This window comes from Oreochromis aureus, linkage group 14 (assembly GCF_013358895.1).
Source record: "Oreochromis aureus strain Israel breed Guangdong linkage group 14, ZZ_aureus, whole genome shotgun sequence".
Taxonomy (NCBI): Eukaryota; Metazoa; Chordata; class Actinopteri; order Cichliformes; family Cichlidae; genus Oreochromis; species Oreochromis aureus.
The window spans coordinates 6,263,966-6,288,047 of record NC_052955.1 but is presented as its reverse complement, the minus strand read 5'-3'; the positions used below and the strand labels follow the sequence as shown (position 1 = coordinate 6,288,047).

Sequence of the window (24,082 nt, the reverse complement as noted above, 5' to 3'; positions counted from 1 at the left end):
TTATATTGTGACCGACTCACAGCATAAAGGGCTTTCAAAATCTGAGAACAGTAGTAAAAAAATGTCTGCGTAAAATAGTTTTGCTTTGAGTGAGCTAGAGTGTTTAACACACACACACACACACACACACACACACACACACACACACACACACACACACACACACACACACACAATAGGATGGAGGACAGAGCCTGAATGGGCATGTAGACAAATCTAGCATGTGTGAGAGAAAGAGCAGATCATTTGGCACTGATAGTAACACTTGGCAAGCCTGCCCCCCTGATGTAATCATCAGCTTGACCCAGGCTTTTTCTCAGGGGAACGAGCTTGTGGTTTACACCGTGAGGACACAAGTCTTTAGAGGTATGAGTGCAGGACGGCAAATGTACTGCCAGCCACATTTGGCCGGTGCAGTGACCTTGGCTTGTAAAGGAGAGCGGTTGGTTGAAACAGTTTTTCTTTTTTTTCTTTTTTTCAACCCCTCAAGTAAAACTGGTTGTGGTTTACGGTTTGTTACTCCTGCACTAATAAACCCACATTTCAAGTCAAGATGAATGCCCAGAAGCAGAAATCAAACACCTCATCAAATGTGTGGAGCACATTCAGAGGAAAAATGCACTGCAGACCATCTTTTATCATAATTATTTCTTCACTCACCTCACAGATGATTACTTGCTTGAGACATTACAATTTTGTGCCTAGTTTATTTTATTGTTAATAGTGTATAACTGAGCCTTACTCAAAGAATTTGTTTCAGTATTCCTCTTTGAATACATAAGTGTTTTTTCCCTAATTATTACAATATTGGAGTAGATATTTAATTTTTTACCTTGCATCTTAGTAGGAGGGTATTTAAAGTGATTTTTACGAAATATCTCAAAAAATGTTGCATCCGCTCTGCAGACAGTAACATGCAGTGTTTTGTGTTTGGTGGGACAATTGAAAAATGGAAATGATCTTAGCGATGCAAGTATACATGGAGAAAAATAACACTATCAGCTCAAAAGCCTACCCAGCAGTTCAGCAGACACTGAATAAACCATCAGCTGAAGCAGCTCATGCTGCTGGCTCATTATGTCCCACTCATTAAGATTCAGAATCAGCACTTCCAATCAACAGCTCTTACATGCTTAGAAAAATGAAATTCTTTTGTGGTCATAAACAACAGGATAAAAAAATATATCACATTCAGTAAAAATAAAAGAAAAATAGAAAGAGGGAGAGAGCAGAAACGCTGATAATGATGCTTAATGCATTATAGTTTTACTCACTGAAGATGCACAATTCAGTGCCATTAACAGGAAAGAAACATAATGACTATGTGAAATGGGAAAGATGTGGTAGAGATGAACCAAGAGCACATTGTGAGTGTTTGCCGGTTTTTTAGTGCAGTAATTTAAAGGCTGATGAAGAAAATAAAACATCTGTCATTTCAGCCCAACCATATTTCCTCAGAAGTTGTTGGAGACCAAACAAATGCTAAGCAGAGTTGATGTCAGATATAAACTGTAATCTTTAGTTCCAAATTAATGCTAGCTAGGATTTGCATGGGGTGTAATGTGCAAATTGTCAGTGAATGCAAAGTTTTTAGCCATAATAAGCTTTTTAGTTGAATTCCATCCATTTTTTTTCTTACCTAACTAGAATTGCAGGATGTTGCAGTCGGTCATAGCTGGGCGACGAGCAGGGTACAGCCTGAACATGTGTAATACAAAGACAATGACAGCTGTTCATTGTCAATTTAGAATCAACCTAATATGTTTTCAGACACGTGAGAACATGCAAACTCTACACAGCAGACCAAGAGGCACAAACCCATGGTATAAAATGACATTGCTAACCATTCCACTTTGCTGCCAACCTTCATCTGTTGCCAAATCACAACAATGGATATCTTAGGACATTTTAAAATGTAAGGTAAAGATCTTAAAATATTATACAGCACAACCCAGACATTCCTTTTGAAGAAGCACTTGGCAACAGAGCCAAAAAAAAAAAAACATTTTAGAGAGATGTAAACTCTGGCAGAACCAGACTGAGGGAAGATGGTTAAGGTCACAAAAACTGAAATGAGAGGGAAGTCAAGAGAGAAGAGCAAAAATTAAAAAAGAAGTAATAATAAAAAAAATAAATGATATAGTAAGTCAGTCAGCTGATTTGTAATTTTTCTTTTCCCCATAATGGTAACTTAGAGAAACTGGCACAAGTATGGTTCAGGAAACAGCAAAGTAAATATAATACTCCACGACATTAGGAAACGGTATACTGTATGTGCAGTTGGGCTTCAATAATGATATGCATAATTCTCATCATGAAGTAAAAGATTTTACATTTTCTGTAGCTTTTAAAACCATTGAATATATAACAGTTAAGAATAATTTAGATGATATAGACTCTCAGCTGCAGATTTGTCAGTTTTATATCCATGAGGCGGATATCTCAAAGCTCTGTTGAATGGAGATCTGTAGAGGTCATCTAAGTACAGGGAGCTCATGCAGAAGAAACCAGTAGGAGGTGATTCGAGCTTTGTGACATGGTCCGCTAGCTTGCTAGAAGCAGTCATCAGATTGGTACACCGTGGTCACAAAGGGATAGTTAGGTTTCACCATTTAAACGATGCTCACATGATACCAAGGGGCCTAAAGTGCCAAGAAAATACCCCCCACACCAGTAGACCATTATCTGCAGGATGAACCGCTAATAATAGACAGGATGGAGCCATGCATTCATGTTGTTCATACCAAATTCTGAGGCTATCCTCTTACTGTTGCAGAATAGCTCGTGACCCATCAGACCAGAGAACGTTCAAGCCCATCTGCTTGAGGGTTCGACATGTTGTGTGTTCAGAGACATACTGTGATTGTAATGAATGGTTATTTGAGTTGCTGTTGCCTTCCTATCAGCTCGAAGCATTTTCACCCAGAGAACTGCCACTGTCTGGATAATTCCTTTACCTCAGGCCATCCACTGTAAACTCTGCACATGGTTGTGCAGGAAAATCCCAACAGATCAGGAGTTTCTGAATTAATCAGACCAGCCTGTCTGTCAACAACAAGGATGTTATGCTTAAAAGTTACTTAAATCTCTTTTTCTTACCATTCTGATGTTCCGTTTATGTTCTTGCACTGACCATGTCTACATGCCTAAATAAATTGAGTTGCTATCCTGTGATTGGCTGATTAGACATTTGCAGAGCGTTAAAAGCCGTTGAAGAGAGGTACATGACAAAGAGGCCGGTGAGTGTAAGTCCAGGTGTAAAGAAATCTTTAAAATCTTTAGAATATAGTATGTAGTCCCATGGACTGGATCTGATGAGTCAAGAAGTTTGTTCTGCCTTTACAAAAAGCAGTCTCTGGCTGTATAGTAGATGCTTAGTATATATTTCCCAGAACCTTTCCCAGACATGCGTTGTATAACTTTTGATAATTATGCTTGTAATTATTAGAATTAACATCCTTCAAATCTTGAACTTTACATTGATTTAGCACATCTTAATAATTTGCTTTGATGGAAGCAATATATTCAATAATCGTGACAAGGAAACAACGTGCACAATACTGATAATATTTTGCTGTAGGAATTTTGTGCAGCGCTTAAAAAAATTCAGTTATCAAAGCATTTCACGGAGTAGACTTTCCTTCTTTGCCAGCATTTGTTTTCTGTGCTCGTCCATCAGAGCAGAGCGGGATTCATTCAGCAGGAGTGTGACACAAGCACACCCTGCACTCAAATGAACCTTATATTTTGTTGTGGTTCAGTCCTTTTGAACCCTGAGAGTAGCTCTGTTCTTGACTTGGAAGAGAGATTTTCTCATTCCAGCGATATCAAGCAAAGTGTCACATCCTCACCAGCTGGGGTGATGGGATAATGATTCACTCACTGTCACACACTCACTTTCCTACTCACCCGTATCTGCTCCTGAACAGTTTGTTAATGTATCTAATTATCCCACTGGATAATTATGAGCTTGTATTTTAACAACTGCAAACATTAAAGTTGTTTTTTTTAATCATCATCAACTGATTAACAAGACGAACGAATAGTAAACAAAACAAAGAACATTCATAAAATCGTTTTTCAATGCCTGCTTGATAGAGATCGACATTATTTTAAATTTTCATTTTTCATGTGCAAGCACTTCAGTCATTCAGTTGAAAATTAAGATGTATGGAATACTTTTTATATAAGATCAAAGCTCCCCTGCACTTTTAATTGCAGGTCAGTGTACCTTGCATTGTGCTAATTAATCCCTGTGTAGGATGGTGACTCATCATTGAGATGGTAATTTATGCCAAGAACCCAAAGTACAGTACCATGGCTTTGAGAAAGAATAGTAGAAATGGAGATCATATAAGTGCCGTCATAAGTTGTGAAGACAACGAGTCAGAGGTCAGACCTGGTCAAACGCAGTGTGTTTCCTCTTTGTGCGCTTGAGATTTATCACGATTTAATTAGTGAACTTCAAGGTAATAGTGTGTACCTTTAAAGGTACAATAAAACTTACTTATTTGCACCATTTCTCTAAGGTTTTAAGGTTAACTATAAATAGAGAGTTTGTAGTCAGAAAAGAGCAAAATAAAATGGCTACAATATTAACTATACCCATATGTTTTGAAACTTATATTCTCTTAAACAAAAAGTATTTAATAAGTTTCATTCAATAGACCATAGATACTCTCTCAGTCTTGTATGTCAGTGGCACGGAGTTGCAGTGGATAGCACTGTTCCCTAACAGCAAGAAGGTCTTTTTACTTTGGGGGTTTTCTTCAGGTGTTCTGGTTTCCTTTCAATTCAGTTCATAATTGTAACTTGGGTGTACATGTTGATATGAATTGGATAAAGCTTTATGAGTAAGAAATTTTGGAATGTACAAAATACATGAATTGGTGTTTGTGTGCATTTTATTTTAAGGTACTGTTGCATTAGCGTATAAAATTGTAAAGTTTGGTTTCTGTAAGTTGCAAACCACAAGGGTAAAAAAAGCAGATGCGTGAAGGGTTCATCATTTGGCCTTTAGACCGTACTCCCAAATGACGAGTAAAGCGTTATTTTCTTAGCCCATGTGCAACAAAATAACACCCTGCACTGGTACTAAATCCAAGGAAGCTTATGATAATGTTTGCGGTTTTTCAAGCCATGTAAGCAGTTCTTGTTGGGGAAAACTTGGCAGACACTTTCATGGTTCTCAGACCTAACAGCATTAAAAAAAAACAAAAAAAACAAAAAAAGCTTTGGTATTGCTGAATAAGCTGTATGTGAACAGCAACAACAAACATTATATTCAGGTTTCTTTTTAAGACCAACATTTTACACTTGGTCAACAATCACACCAACCATAATAGACCGTCCCATCAGCATGACATTTTGTTTTTCAAACAGTGGCTTTTAAGGTGCTCATCCTGTAACTTTACTTACTGTTAGTGTGTGTGTGTGTGTGTGTGTGTGTGTGTGTGTGTATTTGTTTAAACAGCTTTGAGGACCAAAACCTCCATTCTGTACTTGTGGGGACAAAATTGTTTTAGCTTTCCATATTTTTGCACATTTTTGGCTCATAAAGCGAAATAAACTGAACATGAGGAAGATGATCAGGGATTTTAAGTTGGGTTTTTTTCACTGTGACACTCTAGAATGTATTTTTACATCCTTATCTAAGAAATAAGTACAGTGCTAGCTCACTTGTTCCCCAGTCAATCAGCTTTCTGTATCATATTGTGTACATACTTGTTTTGGCTTTGTTTGGTTTTTTTTTTTTTGGGTTTTTTGGTTTTTGGTTTTTGTTTGGGGTTTTTTCTCATAAACGGAAAAAAAATCAGAGGACCACTGTTGATAAATAATAACTATACCAATAGCCTTTCTCAGAAGTAAAACTGGCAGCCAGGAGAAATGAGTGACCAGGTTTCCTGTAACTCTTTGACAGAACACCAGGGGTTTTCTTATTTTAGAGCTATTTACCCTATAATTATCCCATGTGCTGCACACCCGCTTTAAATAAGAAAAAAAATACACCAACAAAGTTTGGCTGTTATTGTTTGGCTTTCTGGCATGTAATTTGTTTCTTTCTTTCATTTATGATGATTTCTGTTATTTTTTTCTTAAACGTAATAAAGATAATGTTTTTTTCCTTATCACTTTGATTTATTATGGGTTGTTTCCTGTAAGCCTAGAGACAAAGTCATTTAGTCCAGTAAAGAAACAGAAGTGTGTTGTTCTTGTTATTTGGTTGATAATAACTGACCATGTGTTAAAGTTATATTTGTATACAATGTAACTCCACAGAACCTACTTGTAGTGCCTAATTTGAATACAAGTGTTAATGTAATCACAATGTTATTTCTATAGAATAAATCTTTATAAGTTTTATTTGTCCATATTTTTTTCTACTTTTAAAGACGGGGAGGTGATACACTTAAAAACTAGTTTTATTATGTGGTAATGCTAAATATAGCAGACCCTGATTTGGGTCTTTTTTTTGTTTATTTTAAACCAATATGTGTCAGAGTGCCTCTGGGTGCTTTAACCCTGCGATAAAATGTTACATCCTGCAAAAATTTCAGCTAATCTTCCCTGAAAGTTATTTTTGATGAAGAGACTTTAGTGTTGGTTTCTCTGAGGTGTAGCATGGTTTGAGAGCAAATGTCAGGAGGAAGCAGTGCACAGCAGAGAGGTGTGAGGAGCAGTCAGTCTAACGAACAGGTATTCACCTCCAGGTCATGAGGACTCCTTGATGTGAACTGAAGCGTGAGAGGACGTTGCTTTTTTTAGGTCGCATGTTGATCAGAAAAAACCCCGCAGCCTGGACTGTAAAGTATTGTCTACATGTTGGCACTGTTGGCCAAAAAAGTTGTACCTGGTGATTTTTCAGACCCTAAAAAATACTTTTAAACTACCACAAGTTAACCACTGTAAGCTGCTATGCACTGCTGTTACTTCTTTCTGGATATGAGTGAGTTTGAAAGAGCAGTTTGAAAAGGATGCTGGGTTCTGAAATATAATCTGTTTCTCAATAGTGCGAAAGCACTTCTTCTTTCTCAGCAGTATCTGCCTCTGGCATTTTGTGACACGTGACCAAATAATCGTTTGTTATTACAATGCAAAATGTTACAGTTGGCACGTTCCATAACGCATTATCAAAAGTGCTTTTTAATGTAAGTCGACCAGTCATGTTAAAGTCACGGTGAAGAATCCAGCTCCGGACATTTAGACGTGGCCTGTCTGGCTTGTAAATGTAGATTTTCGCCTTAAATCAGATCCATTAATCATCTTTCTTTTTTCTCCCCTTGCCGCCAGGGCACAATCTTGGATTTATAATGACTTTAGAAAAATCATCTGTGATGAATAATATGCATGTCACAATGATTTTTCTTGAGACATTTTAGATTAGGTTAATATTTGTGTTGGCCCCTGCAGAGTTACCCTGGAAGTGAAAGTCTGCCATGAGCGCTGTAATAGTTTCTGTGCTATGGTTGTCTCTGTGGTGTATGTAAAGATCAAATGCAATATCATATAATAGGCTTATTCCAAATGTGATGTCCAGGTCAATTTCATTTATCAATTGGGATGGTCAAATTCTTATTACAAACTTTTATTGAATCGAATATTCCCATTGTATATTAAAATATATTTTTAACAGTATTAGTGGTTTTATGTTTTTTATTCAGTTCCCCTTTGTTTTGTTTTTCCATCTAGCTTTTGCAATAAAAGAAAATGGTTGCAGTTTTCAGCAAAGTGGCATCGTAATTTAATCAAAATCTTGTTTTTGAGACTGGCCAAATCATGGATCTGGCTCTGCTGGTGCTCTAATCTGCCTGTTTTACTCTCTGATAATGCTCTGCATCTGCTAAATGGGTCAGTTATGGACAAATGGGCTTGTTGAATGTTTCAACAAGCTCATTTGCTGCTGATTTGTTAGTAAAAATAATATCCAAAAACATCTGAGCCTTTGAAAGATTTCTGCAGGTACCCACCAAAAGGGAATGGTTTGTATGAATGTTTTTTGAGGCTTTTCTCCTGCCTCAGATTGTTGTGTAAGTGTCTGTCAGATAGTGCTAACAACACAACAACCGCTCACAGCAAAGCATCCATCCACGTGACATTTATTTTCTCTGTTATTTATCTGGTCATACACTGCTTACACATGTCTGTTGTTTTGTTGTTGAAGTGGAATGTTTAACATAAACTGCTGCTGTATTGTCTTTAGCTCGACTTCCTGTACCCATGCAAGTAGAGCCTACAATGATATCCATGCCTTAGTAATACAGCTGGCTTGAACTGATTCAGGATCAGCGTTTGAATTTGCCAAATAGATACATTTGATTAAATGTCCTCAATCATTTTCTTTTTTCTTTCTCATTCATTGAATTATAACTAATCATTGCAAAGTTTCTCAGATTGCCTTGCTAAATTACTGAAATTTAAATGAAGAAGTCTGCTGATGAAGAACTGCTGACTGTCAGATGTCCTGCTCCAGGCAGGTAGTATGAGAAGAGCCAGCACTTCTCTAACAAGCAGCTGCTGGGCGTTTGATAGATTCAAGGCCAACGTGCAGGATGTAAACACACTCTAAGGGCGTTCACTTACCGGCTGGGAAGGCTGAGACGAGAGAAAAATCACTTTCCCTCGCCAGGCATGGCCTTGAATAGCAATGAAGGTGGCACAGAGACACAGCGTTACAGACAGCTAATCAACACCCACACGTGTGCACACGCATGCACATGTTCTCCGTGTCGTTCCATATGCCTAATCATCCTCCTTCCAGCAGTCTGATCTACTTTAAGTGTTGTCCCTCTAATGTGATCCTCCTCACATTGAAGCACAGAGGTTGGGAGGTGAATTATGGAGGATTATCAAAGTGAAAATGACTCAATTTGTCTCTGTCGCACCAAGCCTTAAAGTGCTATCATGCATCAAGAAGGGCATTATTTTTGATCCCTGGCCAGAATCTTTTCCTTTGAGGCCGTCAGTGTCTCTGTGAGACAGAAATGTATTTTCACGATGACCTCCACCTGAGTTTTCAGTGCTGACTTTGAATGAGAGCAAGCAGTAATCTCTGGAGCTGAAAAATGAAGCCAGTGTTGTAGTACCAAAAACTGTAGTTCTTCATTGTAGCTCTAAGAATGACTCAAAGCCTTCAATGTTACAAAGAACAACTTCAACCATAAAAATGGCATCTTTAGAGCCTAAATGGTTTTTTGTCCAGGGGAAATTTCCCTTATTGTGACCATTTTTATTCAGTTGAGCCTTAAAGCTTTGGGCGTGGCCATTGTGATCGACAGGTACGCCATCATAGGTTGCTGTAGCCAATCACAGTGGCTCCACTTCCTGAATAATAATAGTAAAAATAATAATAAAAATAACTTTATTCAAATCGCACCAAAACACAAAATTACAAAGTGCTTCACAGTTTGAATAATTCAATTTCAATTCAATTTTATTTATCAACAAATCCCAACAACAGTCGCCTCAAGGTGCTTTATATTGTAAAGTAGATCCTACAATAATACCTACAGAGAAAAACCCAAAAATCATATGACCCCTATGAGCAAGCAGTTTGGCAACAGTGGGAAAGAAAAACTCCCTTTTAACAGGAAGAAACCTCGAGCAGAACCAGGCTCAGGGAGGGGCGGGGCCATCTGCCGACACTGGTTGGGGAGAGAGACAGAAGATGGGAGAAAAGACATGCTGTGGAAGCAAGCCACAGATTAAGTATAAAAGTATACAAGTAATAAAAGCCACACATTAAAAATAAGTGTATGCATTCAGGCTGTTGGTGCCTTTTAGAGTGTTTTTTAATTACCTGATAATTTGCTGACTTCTTGTTTGGGCTGTAAGATACACATCAGTGTTCCAATTTTGGTTTGTGTTATTTTAGTCTGCTACTTGGCACTTATTAGCAGTGCTAATATCTGCACTTATTAGCAGGTATTAGTGTCTGTGTGATCCAGTTATACGGTCTTTGGATGCAGCTTATTAACCAACCACCCCATCTTCATTTCTAAATATTGTCACATCAGTCTCCTAAGGACAACAGAATGCATCATGTCAGAGGGGCTACATCCATCTGTAGTTGGCAAGTTGGTTTTATTGGTTGTTAGCTGTTTTCATTTTTCTTTTTACGTAATCTTTGGGAACATTGACACTTTTCTCGAGACACCTCACCTCATGTTGCTGTTGATTATAAAGTGACAGGTTGCAGTAGGAGGATTATGACTTTATTTGTTGGTAAACAGAAATATATAACATTGAATACGCTGCATATAGTGCTCAGTACGACATGTAATCGTAGTAAAACTTTAAAGCCTTAAACTTACTGTATCTACATCCATGCTGTTTGTGATGAACACTATATTGCTACTGTACTGTTGAGTCAGGCTGATAACTTTTATTCTCTTAGCTCTGAAACAAGAACGCCGCTGTTTGAAGTTTTGCTGCTCGTGGAAAAGCGGCGGCAAGCACCCTCAGGCCTCCTGCTTCAACTCTTAATTTGATTCCTGCCTCTGCCTGCTCCCTTCATCATTTGGAGCCTCGTGGTTTTTTTTTTGTGTACACTATGACATTTTTGTTCCTTTTTCTTCATCCTAACTCACCCTCCTTATGTTCCATGTAGCTTTAATTACGTGTGAGTCAGCTTGGCTCCTTCAGTGATTCACTTCATTACAGCTCTTTCTCTTCCACGAAGCAGCTCTGAGAAGTGTCAGCACCACATCACTGTATTTTCTGCACAATTGCTTGACCTAAAATGTGCACAAAGTTGCATGTGCACACACACACACACACCGTGGAGGAGCGTTTGTGTTATTGAGTGTCCAGAATTTTAATGATGTGCCTGCCAATCAGAATAAATTTCTTTGACTACATTACACTGACACTGATTTACTTGAGGCGATCTTATTCATTTTTATCTACCAAGTAATCACAGCGTAAAGCCCTATTTAGATATATATGGAGAAAATCATTTGTCAGCTAAATGTAATCAAAAAGACATAGGTCTGTTTCCCACTATTCATCATTTCACAGCGCTGTTCGGTGTGCTGTACTTTTATCCTCCGAGCTGCACTTCAAAGTCCCATCAGGCCTGCAGACAGAAAGGATGAAGAGTGAATATGGATTCATAGGACTTCAAAAGATTTGCACCCCATTCATAAAACCTTCTTTATTTATTTATTTACACAAGATCGTCAGAGTTCAGGCATTTTTACAAGCCAAATTCACAATACTGCATTTCCCCTTGACTTTTAAGGAGAGGCTTGGTGATGCAGTCCTTGACATACTGAAAAAGAACACCTTATGTGACATTTCTTTGAAGATGATTTTAATTTCTGCAACACAAATAAGCAGGTGGATAGACAGATCTCTCAGCTTTCCCCTGCATCTGCAGTGATGTTGAATTTTTCTTTGGGGAATTATTAGATTGGTGCTTCTCCAACTTTTTCCATGTTACAGACTAAAAAAACAAAATTATTTTTTGTGACAATCTGCAAAATTTTCGTTTTCCCAACAAACATTATACCTCTGATAACAAAGTACCTTATAAACCGTATAAACTGAACTCAAATTGAAATTTTCCATGGAAGTTAGAGTTGCCTATGTTGCACTAGCCGATATAAGAAAACTTCTCTGTTTGGATCGAGCTTTAATTAGATTTTTTTCTACCACTTTAAGATGAGAAATACAATATATCACCAGTTGTGCTTTAGCATGGGTCCTGCTACCCCATGGGTTTAATTAAACCATGTTTTAAACTGTACTTTCAGCTTTTGAACTGCAGTTCAATGCCAACACCTCTAAGTAAAATTGTGCTTACGATTTATTTAGTTGTTTACATTTCTTCCTCATCTTTGTGTGTCTCCCGCTGTACTTAGCTCATTCTCATATCTTTTATCTCTTCCCTGCTGTCTCCTCTGTTGTTCATTCTTCTGCAGTAAAAGGTAATGAATTACATGAGGCACACCACATAGATCCACTGAAAGCCAATAATGAGGGCAGTGACCCTCAGGCTGCTCCTGTAGTCTGCTCCAGTACAGGGGTTAATGGGAGTAATCTCACCTTGATTAATCATACTAACAGTAATTGGCTATTGATAGCTTTCTAAGTGGCCTTAGGCATTTTCCCTTCTTTCCTTATTTTCCTCAAACTGTCTGTGAAATAAACTGTCTGAAGTCTGCTGTCCTGATCCAAGTATCACGCCAGGATTCGCAGACTTTAAGTACCTAATATGTACATTTATCTGCAACTGTTCAATCACATATTACTGTTTGTATCTGAAAAAGCTGTAAAAATTCTTAGGATGAAGTCTTTTTGTTTGTTTTTTAATCTACCATGTGTTGGTCGTGGGACTATAATGAAATGTTCACTGGAGCGTAGAGGTTACAGACCTCAAGACAGAAGTAATTCTTTCTTTTTGGGCCCATAAGACTCTCACTGCAAGTCATTTTCATCAGTAGCTCATGTGGCCAATGTTTATGTAACTTCAGAACACTACATGATTGGTTCATTTTTCATTTCATTTTCACGCCTGTTGTTACCCTCGTGGCACGTGTTATGTTTTCTTTTTTTGCTCAATTAATCTTCTGCCCTTTGATGGCTTGGTGACGCAGTGGTAATGGAGACATAAATTTCTCCTGAAGGCTTTGGGCCTTTTAACGGAAACAGATAGGCTGCAGAGATCGATAAAGACGCCGAGTATTCGTTTTAACAGGGAAGAGAATGTGTGCATGTTAGACCTGGGTGTTGAGCAGAGGAGGGCATAAATAATTGACTAAACTGAATTGCCTTACAGGTTGCATACTTAGTGTTAGTGAAGATTTCTATTCTTTTTACTTTACAGCCCACTTCCAAACTGTACCTTCCCACACCGCAATAAGTGTACCTGTGTGTCACAATGACGACTGCTGAAGGGTCTCTTAATAAGGAGCAGGGTAGAAATACAGCAACCAGCTTCTGGATGCCGTCACTTTTCTCCAGTGGAACTTACAAATAGCATCTGCAGTAATTTATATACTGCTGTCAGACTGATGTTTTAAGATCAGGGCCTGAACTTGCTTGAAAACACAGCTAGTTATTTACAGTGTCAGTCAGACAATAAATCCAACATTTATGAAATGCTTCCACTTCTAATCCTTCTTTTCTTCTTTTTGGTTTCCTCATCATTAGCATTTATATTAACAAATACAAAAAACAATTGAAGCACTAATCAAAAACGTCTATAAAGTCATGTGCAAACACAAAAACCATATGATTTTGTCTACCCTGAAATAATTACACAGAAATCAGACCTGTAAGTTTGTGGAGTTTAATCCATATTTAACATAAAACAAATGTGCACCATCACAAGTTTTGTTTGTTAAGGATGTAACTGTGGAGACTCAGTCGTGGAGGAGTCTGTTTCCATTTAATACTAGTTGGATCAGCACTTAATTAACAATCAGTGTGATAGTGTGTAGGGTCTGGACTGGAACTCAGTCTTTCTTTGCTTTTTCTTCTTCCCCCTCTATCTCACTTCCCTTACCTTTGATTTCGTTGTCACTCTACGGCTCTTGTTTGTTTGTTCTTCCTTTATCACTCCCGGTCATCCTGATTACACCTAATCGCTCCTTATTTAACAAGAGAACTGCCTTTTTGCTCACACTCTGACCTTTATTAGTTTCAGTCTTTTTTCCATTTGTGTTCTGTAACTGTAATTTACTTTAGAAAAAAACATTTTATTTTAAAGGTCTGTAATTTCAATTCTTTCTTTATTCCCTTTATTCTAATTAGATGCATGTTTTGATGGTAAGCCTTTTTTCTGAACATCCTATTTAGGACAAGTATTTTAATTTTCTGATTCAGAAAATGTATATTTTTAAGCAGACATGATATCGTGAAAATACTGAGACAGATTTGGATATATGACTAATGGATGAGTGGGGGTTTTTTGTTTTGATTTTGCAGAACATGCAAACAGCACAGCCCCACCTGATGGTGTAATTGAACTCAGCTTCTTGGGAACGCAACAGTGCTAACGTGCACAGCTGCCTCTTTCTTTAAACCTTTCACTATTGCGAGTGTGTATGATCTTGCACTATAGAGGTCATGCCAGGTGTCTTAATCAACTGTAAGCTTTTGTTTGTCAGTGCGCCCCAGGGTGGCTGTGGCTACAATGTAGCTTGCCATCACCAGTGTGTGAGTGTGTGTGTGAATGGGTGGATGACTGGATATGTAAAGCGCTTTGGGGTCCTTAGGGACTGTTAAAGCACTATATAAATACAGGCCATTTACCATTTGTTATTTAAAAGCATTTGGCCAGACTTAGAAATTTTCACATCTATGACATATTTGAAGCCTTGTCTGTCAAGCTTCTGTAAAATTCTCCTCCAGAGCCCAGAACTCTCCTTTTTCCAGCTTGGCAACAGCATCCACAGATTACATTATCAGTTTCTGTTACTGTCATGTTGCCCTGCAAAAAAAACCAAAAAAAAAAAAAAAACTCTGGTCCAGTCAGATCCCTGGAAAATCACCACCTCACACTAAAAATGAAATATCTCATATTTCTATAGATAGTGTTTACATTAAAACAAGCACAGAGCATGTTCTTCTGCATTCAAATCAAACAGGGTTCAAGGATGCAGCATGTTTTAAATGGATTAATATTTCTACCATTTGGAAAGAAATAGGACTTGCAAGTTCATTGCATTAGATTTACATTAGCAAATGCATATAATTGGATTCTTCAGTGTGTGGGGAACATTATCTGTAGCTCTATAATTTGGCTGTACTGCAAAGGGCTGAACTCAGCAGATGGATGGATGCTGGCTCTTGGCACCTTCTCACCGCCTGTGTGTGTGAGCAGCTGAGTACGCCTCATTTACGGGTGTAAAGACGAACATGGCTTTCTCTCTCCATCCTTATCCACAATCCCAAATCCACTTTGCGGTCTTAAGAACAAATATTCAAGAGTTTTCGAAAAGTCAAGAAATTCATGGTTTAAATCCAAGGATAGTGCTTCTGTATGTGTGAGCAGATATGATCTCAGTGCATCTCCTACACTGATTTTGATTAATTTTATGGTACAGTTTTATTGAACTTTTAAGACTCTTTTAGTAAAAGTGTTTCTAAACCTTGCATCAAAGGCTCTCACAGTCACTCAGATATGTTATAGTACAGTTATAATATACCCACTGTTCCCCTGAAATAATTGAAGAGAATATTAAAAACAGAAAATCCACATTTTGAAATATAACCTGTCCACTTCTTAATAAGTAACTGTATTATTTGAGTCTTTATGACACCTCATGCATTTATTAAAATGGTATAAAGTTATGCCAATGCAGTAATATTATTAGTGGCGTGATTATAAGGGCCTGTGTCCATAGGCGCTCACATCTAATTTCCACACAAATCCTATAAAGGATACCATTGACAGCACTCACAACGCTGTAAGCACATGGCATTTTCTCTACTCAAACATTTGTCAGCTGAAAACTTTTGGAACAGAGTCCACTTCTCAATTTCTCCCACAAACCAATCAAATTCAGAAAGGACCGGGACTTATGTTAACAACACTGTAAAGAATTTGTCAGCGTTATACACTGAACCCTAAAGTTCTGTGAGTCCAGCTATAATAAACAAACCCAGTCTCCCTTGCAGATAGTTTGCATCTGTTCTTGTTGAACTGCTATCTTTGAACTTTAGCATTGGAGAAGAGGCAAACCTGACAACCACAACAGGTGTTTTTCACACACAGTGTATGTGGAGCAGCATGGAAGCGCGATGGTTAGCACTGGTGCCTCACAGCAAGAAGGTCCTGGGTTCAAATCAACCATCTGCTTCTGTGTGGAGTTTGCATGTGTCTGCGTGGGTTCTCTCCGGGTACTCCAGCTTCCTCCCACAGTCCAAAGACATGCAGATAGTGAGGTTAGGTTAATGTCAGTGTGAATGTTTGTCTCACTGTTAACCCTGCGACTGGTTAGTGACCTTTCCTGTGTGTTTCCTGCCTCTCACCATGACTGGATATGATCTTTTTTTTCTTAACTTTATATAGGTTTTCTGTGTGTGGGTGCCTAATGTAGTAAGTTTAGGAGTCCCAGTTATGGTATAGCACTTAAATGAGTCAAATTTTCATCGTCTTTCCTGTGTCACATATTGGTTTAATAACCCCTGGATTTATCCGTCAGTCCATTTCTCCATGTTTTTTGTTCCATTTTTAGAGGTAACTTGTGTCTATGCAGCAGATTTTTACATGGCTTTAAAAAATATGCCAGTTGTCTATGTTGGATCCAGACCAATCAACATAAGGTTTATTATTTTCATATTTCATATTATTCATATTTCATCTATTCATTTACTTTTCTCAAAGCTTCTTGTGCTGTACAACCAGTGTTGGGAAGGTTACTTTTAAAATGTTTTCCACTACAGATTACAGAATACATGCCCCAAAATGTATTTTGTAACGTATTCTGTTACGTTACTCAATGAAAGTAACGTATTCTGAATACTTTGGATTACTTAATACATTATCATGCTTTTTACAACTGCATGAATGTACTATTGCTGTGTGATTTATTTACTATTACTGAAGGTTACTCGCCATACCAATACCAACTACAGGGAGTGCAGATGTTTAGGCAATCTTAATATAAAATGAGTAACTTACTCCAAGTAGGTGGACACCAATTAAGCATTAGGTGAGGCTGCACTTTTGCAGATCTTGTACAGAAAACTATTATTAGGCAACTTCCTTTCCTTTGGCATATAAAAAGAGGACTCCGTGAGATCTTGCAGAACAGCAGTCTTAGTAAAGGGACCTCTGGCTTCATTCAAAATAGTCAACAGGGTTCCGTGTCGGACTCTTGAACAAAAAGTCAAGCGTGCAGCTTTACTTTGTTGTCTGGGCTCAACTCACTGGAGTGCCCAAAAGCACAGACACACTCAGAGACACGGCCAAGGTGAAAGGCTGCTCAATGAACAAGAACACAAGCTGAAATGTCAAGACTGGGCCAAGAAATATCTGACTTTTTTCTAAGGTTTTAGGAAAAATGAGAGTGAGTCTTGAAATGGATGGGCAGTGTACAGTCGAGTCTTCAGATAGCTGGAGGTGGAGTACTGGTTTGGGCTGGTATCATCAAAGATGAGCTGGGCCTTTTCGGGTTGAGGATGGAGTCAGGCACTCTTTTTCTGGCTGCAGTGGTTGTCTATCCTTCAAGAAAACATGATTTACATGCTTGCTCCATCCATCTCCCACAGCGTTCTGGTCGGTGACAACCTTGTTCACCTTTTGAGAACCTGTGGTCCATCTCAAATGTGAGATTTACTCCTCTTTCTCTCCCTCAAAACACTGACAGAATCCATGGATGGCAGGCTTTTGAGTGTCCTTGCAAAGAAAGGTGGCTATATTGGTCGCTGATTTGTTTTTGTTTGTTTTTGAATGTCAGTGCTCAATACACATGCACAGTAATAGGCACACACAGATATCCCCTAAAATAGGCTAGTCCATTCTCCAGCTTTGATATTAATGCAGGTTGTTGTTCAATAATAAAATTATTCCTCAAAAATACAACTTGCCTAATAATTCTGCACTCCCTGTAGACTTAATATAAAATGAGTAACAGTACACTGCCTATTCCGCATGAGGCTATATTCTTTCTCCGTTTCTGGTCGGCTATTCCTGTAACACTCTATGGCAGTCCATTCTCCTGCCTGCCCATGCCTTCTTTATATTAAATAATTTTTTTTTTGAATAATAATTTTTAAAAATATTTCTTCATGTCATTATGTGGGCCCAAGTAGGGGTGACATGAGCCGCGAGATTGAGACCCAGGCATTAGAGCCTCTTAATGTGCGTTTTGTTTGGGTTTCCACCGGCGGGAAGAAATAGAGAGGGGACAGCCTAACATATGAAACAGGAAAAGACCGCCGAGTAATCCATTTATTGCAACAAAGTAACTGTATTCTCAATACCACCTTTTTAAAAAGTAACGGAATACAGTTACTCATATTTTATATTCTAAATACGTAACACTGGTACATATATACTCCCCAACATGTATCTACCTTAGAGTCTAAAAGTTCCCAAAAACAGGGTCCTGCAAACTTTAGTAGTCCTTCAGTTTGGACACACAAAAAAGATTAACGTGTCTTTCAAGAGTTGGAACAAATATGAACACATTGCCGAAAGCACCTACCAGAAATGGTTAATCCTTTAAAAATTTGTTCAAAACCTCGCAGTAACATTCCTGCTATTTGTTACCAGACATGTTTGTTTGTTTTTTTAAATATCAACAATGAAAATGTCAGTTTAATCACAGGATTTTAGTGATCATGTGAATCTGTTTTATCCCATCACTCTGTCATGGATTTCATTTCAATACAAGGCTCCCTGAGCTTTGACCACAGCAGACCTTAACAGTACGTGACATTTCCAACTTCTCCAAAGTCTCCATTAAAGTTCTCTGTGCCTGAGGCATGTGATTGCACTTCAGACTGAACTTCTTAGGAGAATGTGTAACAAAGAAGACTGAAGGTTTCCAGCGTGGGCTCCAGTATGAAGCTGTAGGTCACAAACCACTGGGTGTCCTACTAAAGGTCTTTTCTGTGGGAGTCACTTTAGGTTCAGGTGTGTAATTCTTTTCTACTCCCCTTTCTTTCACCATATTCTCCATAAAGGTCAGTCCATGCTTGAATGTGAATGTAGGTTGAGAAAGTCTGTGGGATATGGGAAATGAAAATAAAATGGCTTTTTCTTATCTTCTACTGTAGTGCTCTGTGAACAAAGCTATCCTCTGGCTCATCCCTCTTTTTCTTGGCAAATGAAGTTCTGCCAGTCTCTTGATGGGTGCCAGCGATGCCATCTTTATTGGGAAGCAAGGCCGCATAAAGGTTGGGTAAACACAATTAGGCTGCGACCTTTTCCTTTGGGGGGGAAGTAACACAAAAGTTGGCAGTAACTTTAAGTGGCAGATGCTGCAGGGGCACTCCAGGTAGATCTGTCTGTTTAGTACAGATCCTCTCTCTGTTTTCCAGAGGGAGATGCGAGGAGAAATAAACAGAGCTCTGCAGTCTGTGAGACGTCGCATCCATTTCTGAAACAGGAGGGAAAACATCTTTTTATGCTGCTGTACATGGTGACTGATGTAAGATTGTTGCTGTATGAGCTTTCCAGTTAGGACCACCACAGCAGCAGTGTCCCCATTCCTGAAGAGAGCAGGCGCATGAAAATTATCAAGTCTAACACATAAAAAGGAGAATGATGGGTTGTGAAGAGGCTTGCAGATGAATGGCTCTGTTTGAGATTTTCTAGTTGGTTGCTTGGAAGGGTATTAGCTGAACAGCTGGGATTATGGGCTGAGCTCGACTTTGTTTCCTGCCTAAACTAATGCCATACTCTATTTAGTCTCACAAAAAGTTTGTGTTTGTTTATGTTTGTGTTTGTGGGGTTCTTTATATCTGAAAAGTATGTTCAATACTAATATAGAATACTTTGAGTTTGGTGTACAACAAAGAGTCAGTGTTTGAGTTTCAGTGATCATCATAGTTTTTTCTGCTTACTGTGTTGTTCTTTTAAATGATTGATCAATTTTATTATTTTATTTTTTATCAGTTTTTTTTTTTACACAGTGTAGAGTAGAAAGGAAGATGGGTTGCATGCGAGGAGGAATGGCAAGTAGAAAAGCGCCTGGAGCAACCTCGAATCCGCGATGCAGCACTAAGGACTAAAGCTTCATAGCATGGGTCACCTGTTCAACCAGGTGATGCATCGTGTTGCTCCTTCTGTCGTTTTACAAAAATTCAGTAAAATGAAGAAAATCAAATATCGGAAGAATATTGAAGTATCAGTTGTTGTATTGGTATAAACCTGTCGTTTCTACCAATATCGTCGTACCTTCTTTTTATGGGTTTTTTAAAAATGTTTTCTGTCACTGTTATATTTACATTTCCACTGGATTAACTGTACCTGCTTTTAAATTACATTTCACAATGTATGTGATTTATTAGTCTATTGCTGTATAACTTTATTTTACTTTTGTCTTGCCAACATTTACATTTACTTTCACCTTTGATTAATGAGCCGGCAAACAAAAGACCAAACATTGACCCCAAATTTTAATTACCTCTGATAATGAATCTTCATGAAGGCTGATTAACATTTGAGGTGTGATTGGTGCGAGTGTTCATTAGCTCACTCTGAGAAGGCTGAGCGATAACAAATCGCATCGATGGTAAGTGTCCAAGTGTGATTTATGCAGTGATTTATGCAATTATCTACTCAGTGTGGTTGCCAGAAAGTCCAGTGAATGTTATCCTTTATTCTCTGGACGAGTGTCATTCATCATAATATCGCAGAGTGCACCAAACACAGTCTGGACTTGGTATTTGTAAACTGAGATCAAATGTGTTGAGAAGTTGGATAAATTTAGTAGATCACATAAACTCTATGTGACTATATATACATGTTGACATATATTTGGTCTGTGAAGAAGCTCTCTGGAGTTGCTTGACTTAACCAGAATGGAAACCTTTCTGTTTATACTAATAATTATATTAATAATAAAAACTGTATTTGTATAGCAGAGAGAGAGGAGGTGTTTCTCACCTCGTTCACAAAGTTTCAAAGACAACATGTGCAGTAAGAGCCTTGTACTAGCATCAAAAATGTGAATAAGCATTTCCATTTCTTTTTTATGTAAATGCTTATTGAAGTTATATTTTCCATCACCATATTTCCTGTTTTTATTAATAGAATAGGATCATTCCATATTGTTGATTGCATATTGCATATTTTTGATATTACCAGGTATTCAAACCTTATTGTTTCCTCACACTCATACTTCACTCTCTCTTCACTAGCAGGTCTGCATCAAAGAAGACAGATCGGGGACTGCTGTAGCCCGAGGTCATTCACTCTCTCCCCACTTTCCTGTCTATCCCTCTGCACTGTTGGGTCACATAAAGGCCAAAAAAGCCTCCAAAAAGCAGGAGACCTGATTAACACTCATTCAGCTCATGAGACTTGATGAGATATGATTCCTTTATCTAAAAACTACTCTCAGCTTGTACTTTATACTTTTATTATAAATTGATTTGTCATATTTGGTCATTTTATTGTACTGGTGTCACAGTTTGAATTTACTGTGATGTGCCATGCTTTAGTGCACTCCATACTAACACATATGATGCCACAGAGCAGGAAAAATGAAATTATTTTGTAAAAGAATGACTTGGTCCGACATTATTTTTAGTATTTTTTGGATTTTAGTGTTTTCTTATTAGTTATTTTTGTTAATTAATTAACTTATTTTTTAAATATTTGGTTGGTTTTCTGCTTACATTTTTTAGGTTTATAAAGATATAAAGATAGAATTTTGTAATTATTTCATTGTCATCATTGTTGTTATTGCTACTATTTTAATGAAGACAGAGCTGGTGTCCCATTAACTTTGGCTTCCTAGATCTCCTTGCTCTTCTGCCTGTCGTAGCTTTATGCTCCACTGATTTGGCTCAGCTGTTGTTGCACAGCTTATCAACTTCAGGGTCATACTGGGGTAGTTCCCATCCATGCATGACCTGGGTACCGCGGTGAGTGTGTAATACAGATAACAGAGAAAAGGCCTAACCACCTGATGAGTTCAAGGCCAGGGTATTTGACAACAGCAGCAAAGGTGATAACCATTGAGTACAGTAGTCTAACCTGTTTGAAATGAATGCATGGACCATTTTCCAAGTTTGAGATAAGAATTTTCAAACTTTCAATATATTTTGAAGTGATAGAAAGCAGTTCTGAGGACTTTATTAAAATTATAAAAATTGAGGTCACGGTCCAAAATAATGCCAAGGTTTCTGACTTGGTTGCTGGGTTTCAGATACGGGTGGAGGGGGATAAATATGAACGCATTTTCAGTCTCTGACTTTTTGAAACAACAACAAATATTTCCGGTTTCTGCAGAGCTACAGAGGGACCATCAAAACAGAGTAGAGTGCTCACACTCTTACATGAAATTGTACACTGAGAAAAAAATCTATGCATATATAGATTGATACAGATGAATATCCTCTGCATAAGAATGGCAAGATATATTATGATTTTTTTATGATAGTACAAAGTGCGAGTGTGTAAAGTTTAAAGAGTAGTAGACCAAGAACTGACCCTTGCGGAGCCCCTCATTCAATTCTTATTTTTGCAGATCTAAAACTAATAATTGAATTGAATTGAAACATAAAATGTTCTAGTCCTTAGATATGATAAAAAGCAGTTATGAAGGCTTTGGATTAAAATATCATAATCAAGAGTGTCGAAGGCAGTGGTGAGATCAAGCATAACTAAGACTGAACGACTGTAAATCGGTGTTCTTAAATAATCTTTCTCACTGCAGAATGATGGACTTCAGTTTACTTGTAAAATAATTACTGATATCTTTCCTCGTTAGCATTGTGTTCCACACACCTGAATCCTCCAAACCTGCAAACTGCTAAAATGTCTGCTTTTATAGAGGTGATCACACTTGGTGATGATCAGTTAATTAAAGTGAATTTGATTAGCAGCATCTGGCAGCTACTCATGTCTTAATTCCCATGGAGTCAGTAAGGATATACTTAATACTTAATGACATGGTGTAATATGTTTTCTGTTGCTCGTCTGATGTTGCACTTACCAAAATTTAAGACCAGAATAATTTTGTTATATCCTGATACATGAAACCTGGGAATTGAAAGCAGATGTATTTTGCTTTTACCACGACTTTCTTAATCCATTAATTCTTTTCTGTAGCTGTATAAACTAAAAGTGTTACCAAATTTTTATTCCTAAGGTGTGCACAACGGACACAACATCAATATAGGAACAATATACGCTGCGTTTGTTGAAAGTAAATATCAGTGAGTTTAGACGAATTCAGAGGAACTCGCTGTCCTCGCAACTGGCTCGGGACTCACTGCTCTTTGTGATTTCATTATGAGTCAGGTTTGTATTGTAGTCTGCCCCGGCTCTGAAGCTTTTCTTTTTTTCTGAACATTTTAAAAAAGTAGCACATCACAAGCTTCAAAGTCAACAAAGACGCGATACTCACATTTAGTTTGGTTTTTTTTTGGCTCACATCAAGTTTTATTTCTGTTCGTCTTAATTGTGTCATTTGCAGAATAAAGAGTAAATTAAATTACTTACTGCTCCTAAGTAAAGCATCACTTGCCAGCAAGATCTTCTTGATCTGACCTTCAGACACCTCTGGTTTAAAAGTGGGTGTGTCTGTAAACACTCAAACAGAACCATAAATCGATCACTCTTTGAACATAACTCTACCACATTCAATTTAATCAATGCATCAGCGTTACACAATGCTCTGATTAAAGTAAATGTATAAGAGTGACATCTGTAAGATGTACAGGGACGTGCTGGAACATGGAGAGTGATTTATTCATTTGAACTTTTTGTCCTTTCTTACAGGGAACATCACTTATTGTAAGTCGCCCGAGGCAAAAATTTACTCAGATTTATTTTTACTTTTTTTTTTTACTCCACAGCTAAGGGCGATTGAGACTGTATTTGTAATGTTTTATTGAGGTTTGCAGTCTAGTGGAACTACTAGTGGAAGGGTTGTGTCACGCACTACCCTGCCAGGCACGTACGGCAAGCTTATTTATGTGAAGGGAAAATGGTCTCTTTCTTTTTAAAAATCTCCTCCTCATCTCCTTCTCCCTCAGTTCGACATGCAGAGAATCACCCTGGAGGAGCTGAAACACATCCTGTTCTACGCCTTCCGTGACCACCTCACCATGAAGGACATTGAGAACATCATCATCAATGAGGAAGAAAGCCTAAAGGAAAACTCTGGCAACTGTCAGACAGAGTTTGAGGGAGGTGAGCTGAATTCCCTGAGCTGGCTTTGCACATAGGCACGAAGATATATGCCGGCATGTGTGTGTGTGTGTGTGTGTGTGTTGGGCTAGTCGTGTGTAGGTAGAGAGAGAGAGAAGGTAATCCATTCTGTCAGGAAGAATTTGAGCTGTCTCATCAAGATCTAAAGCCAACACAGTCACAGCACACCTGCTGATTTATTAATTTGGGGGCTTTCGTGGGAACTGGTGTCAGCTGGTCACCTGTTTAGAAGCGGCACAG

General features: G+C 38.1%; 1 protein-coding gene across 2 annotated transcripts in view; it reads left to right on the top strand.

The window, feature by feature from the left end:
• The window catches only part of caln1 (calneuron 1), a 58,526-nt gene that overhangs the window by 24,816 nt on the left and 9,628 nt on the right, over nt 1-24,082 (top strand). For both annotated transcript variants that reach the window (XM_031739977.2, XM_031739978.2), the window contains exon 5: nt 23,668-23,824. In XM_031739977.2, the coding sequence (XP_031595837.1) occupies nt 23,668-23,824 (157 nt within the window). The remainder of the gene's footprint in view (nt 1-23,667; nt 23,825-24,082) is intronic.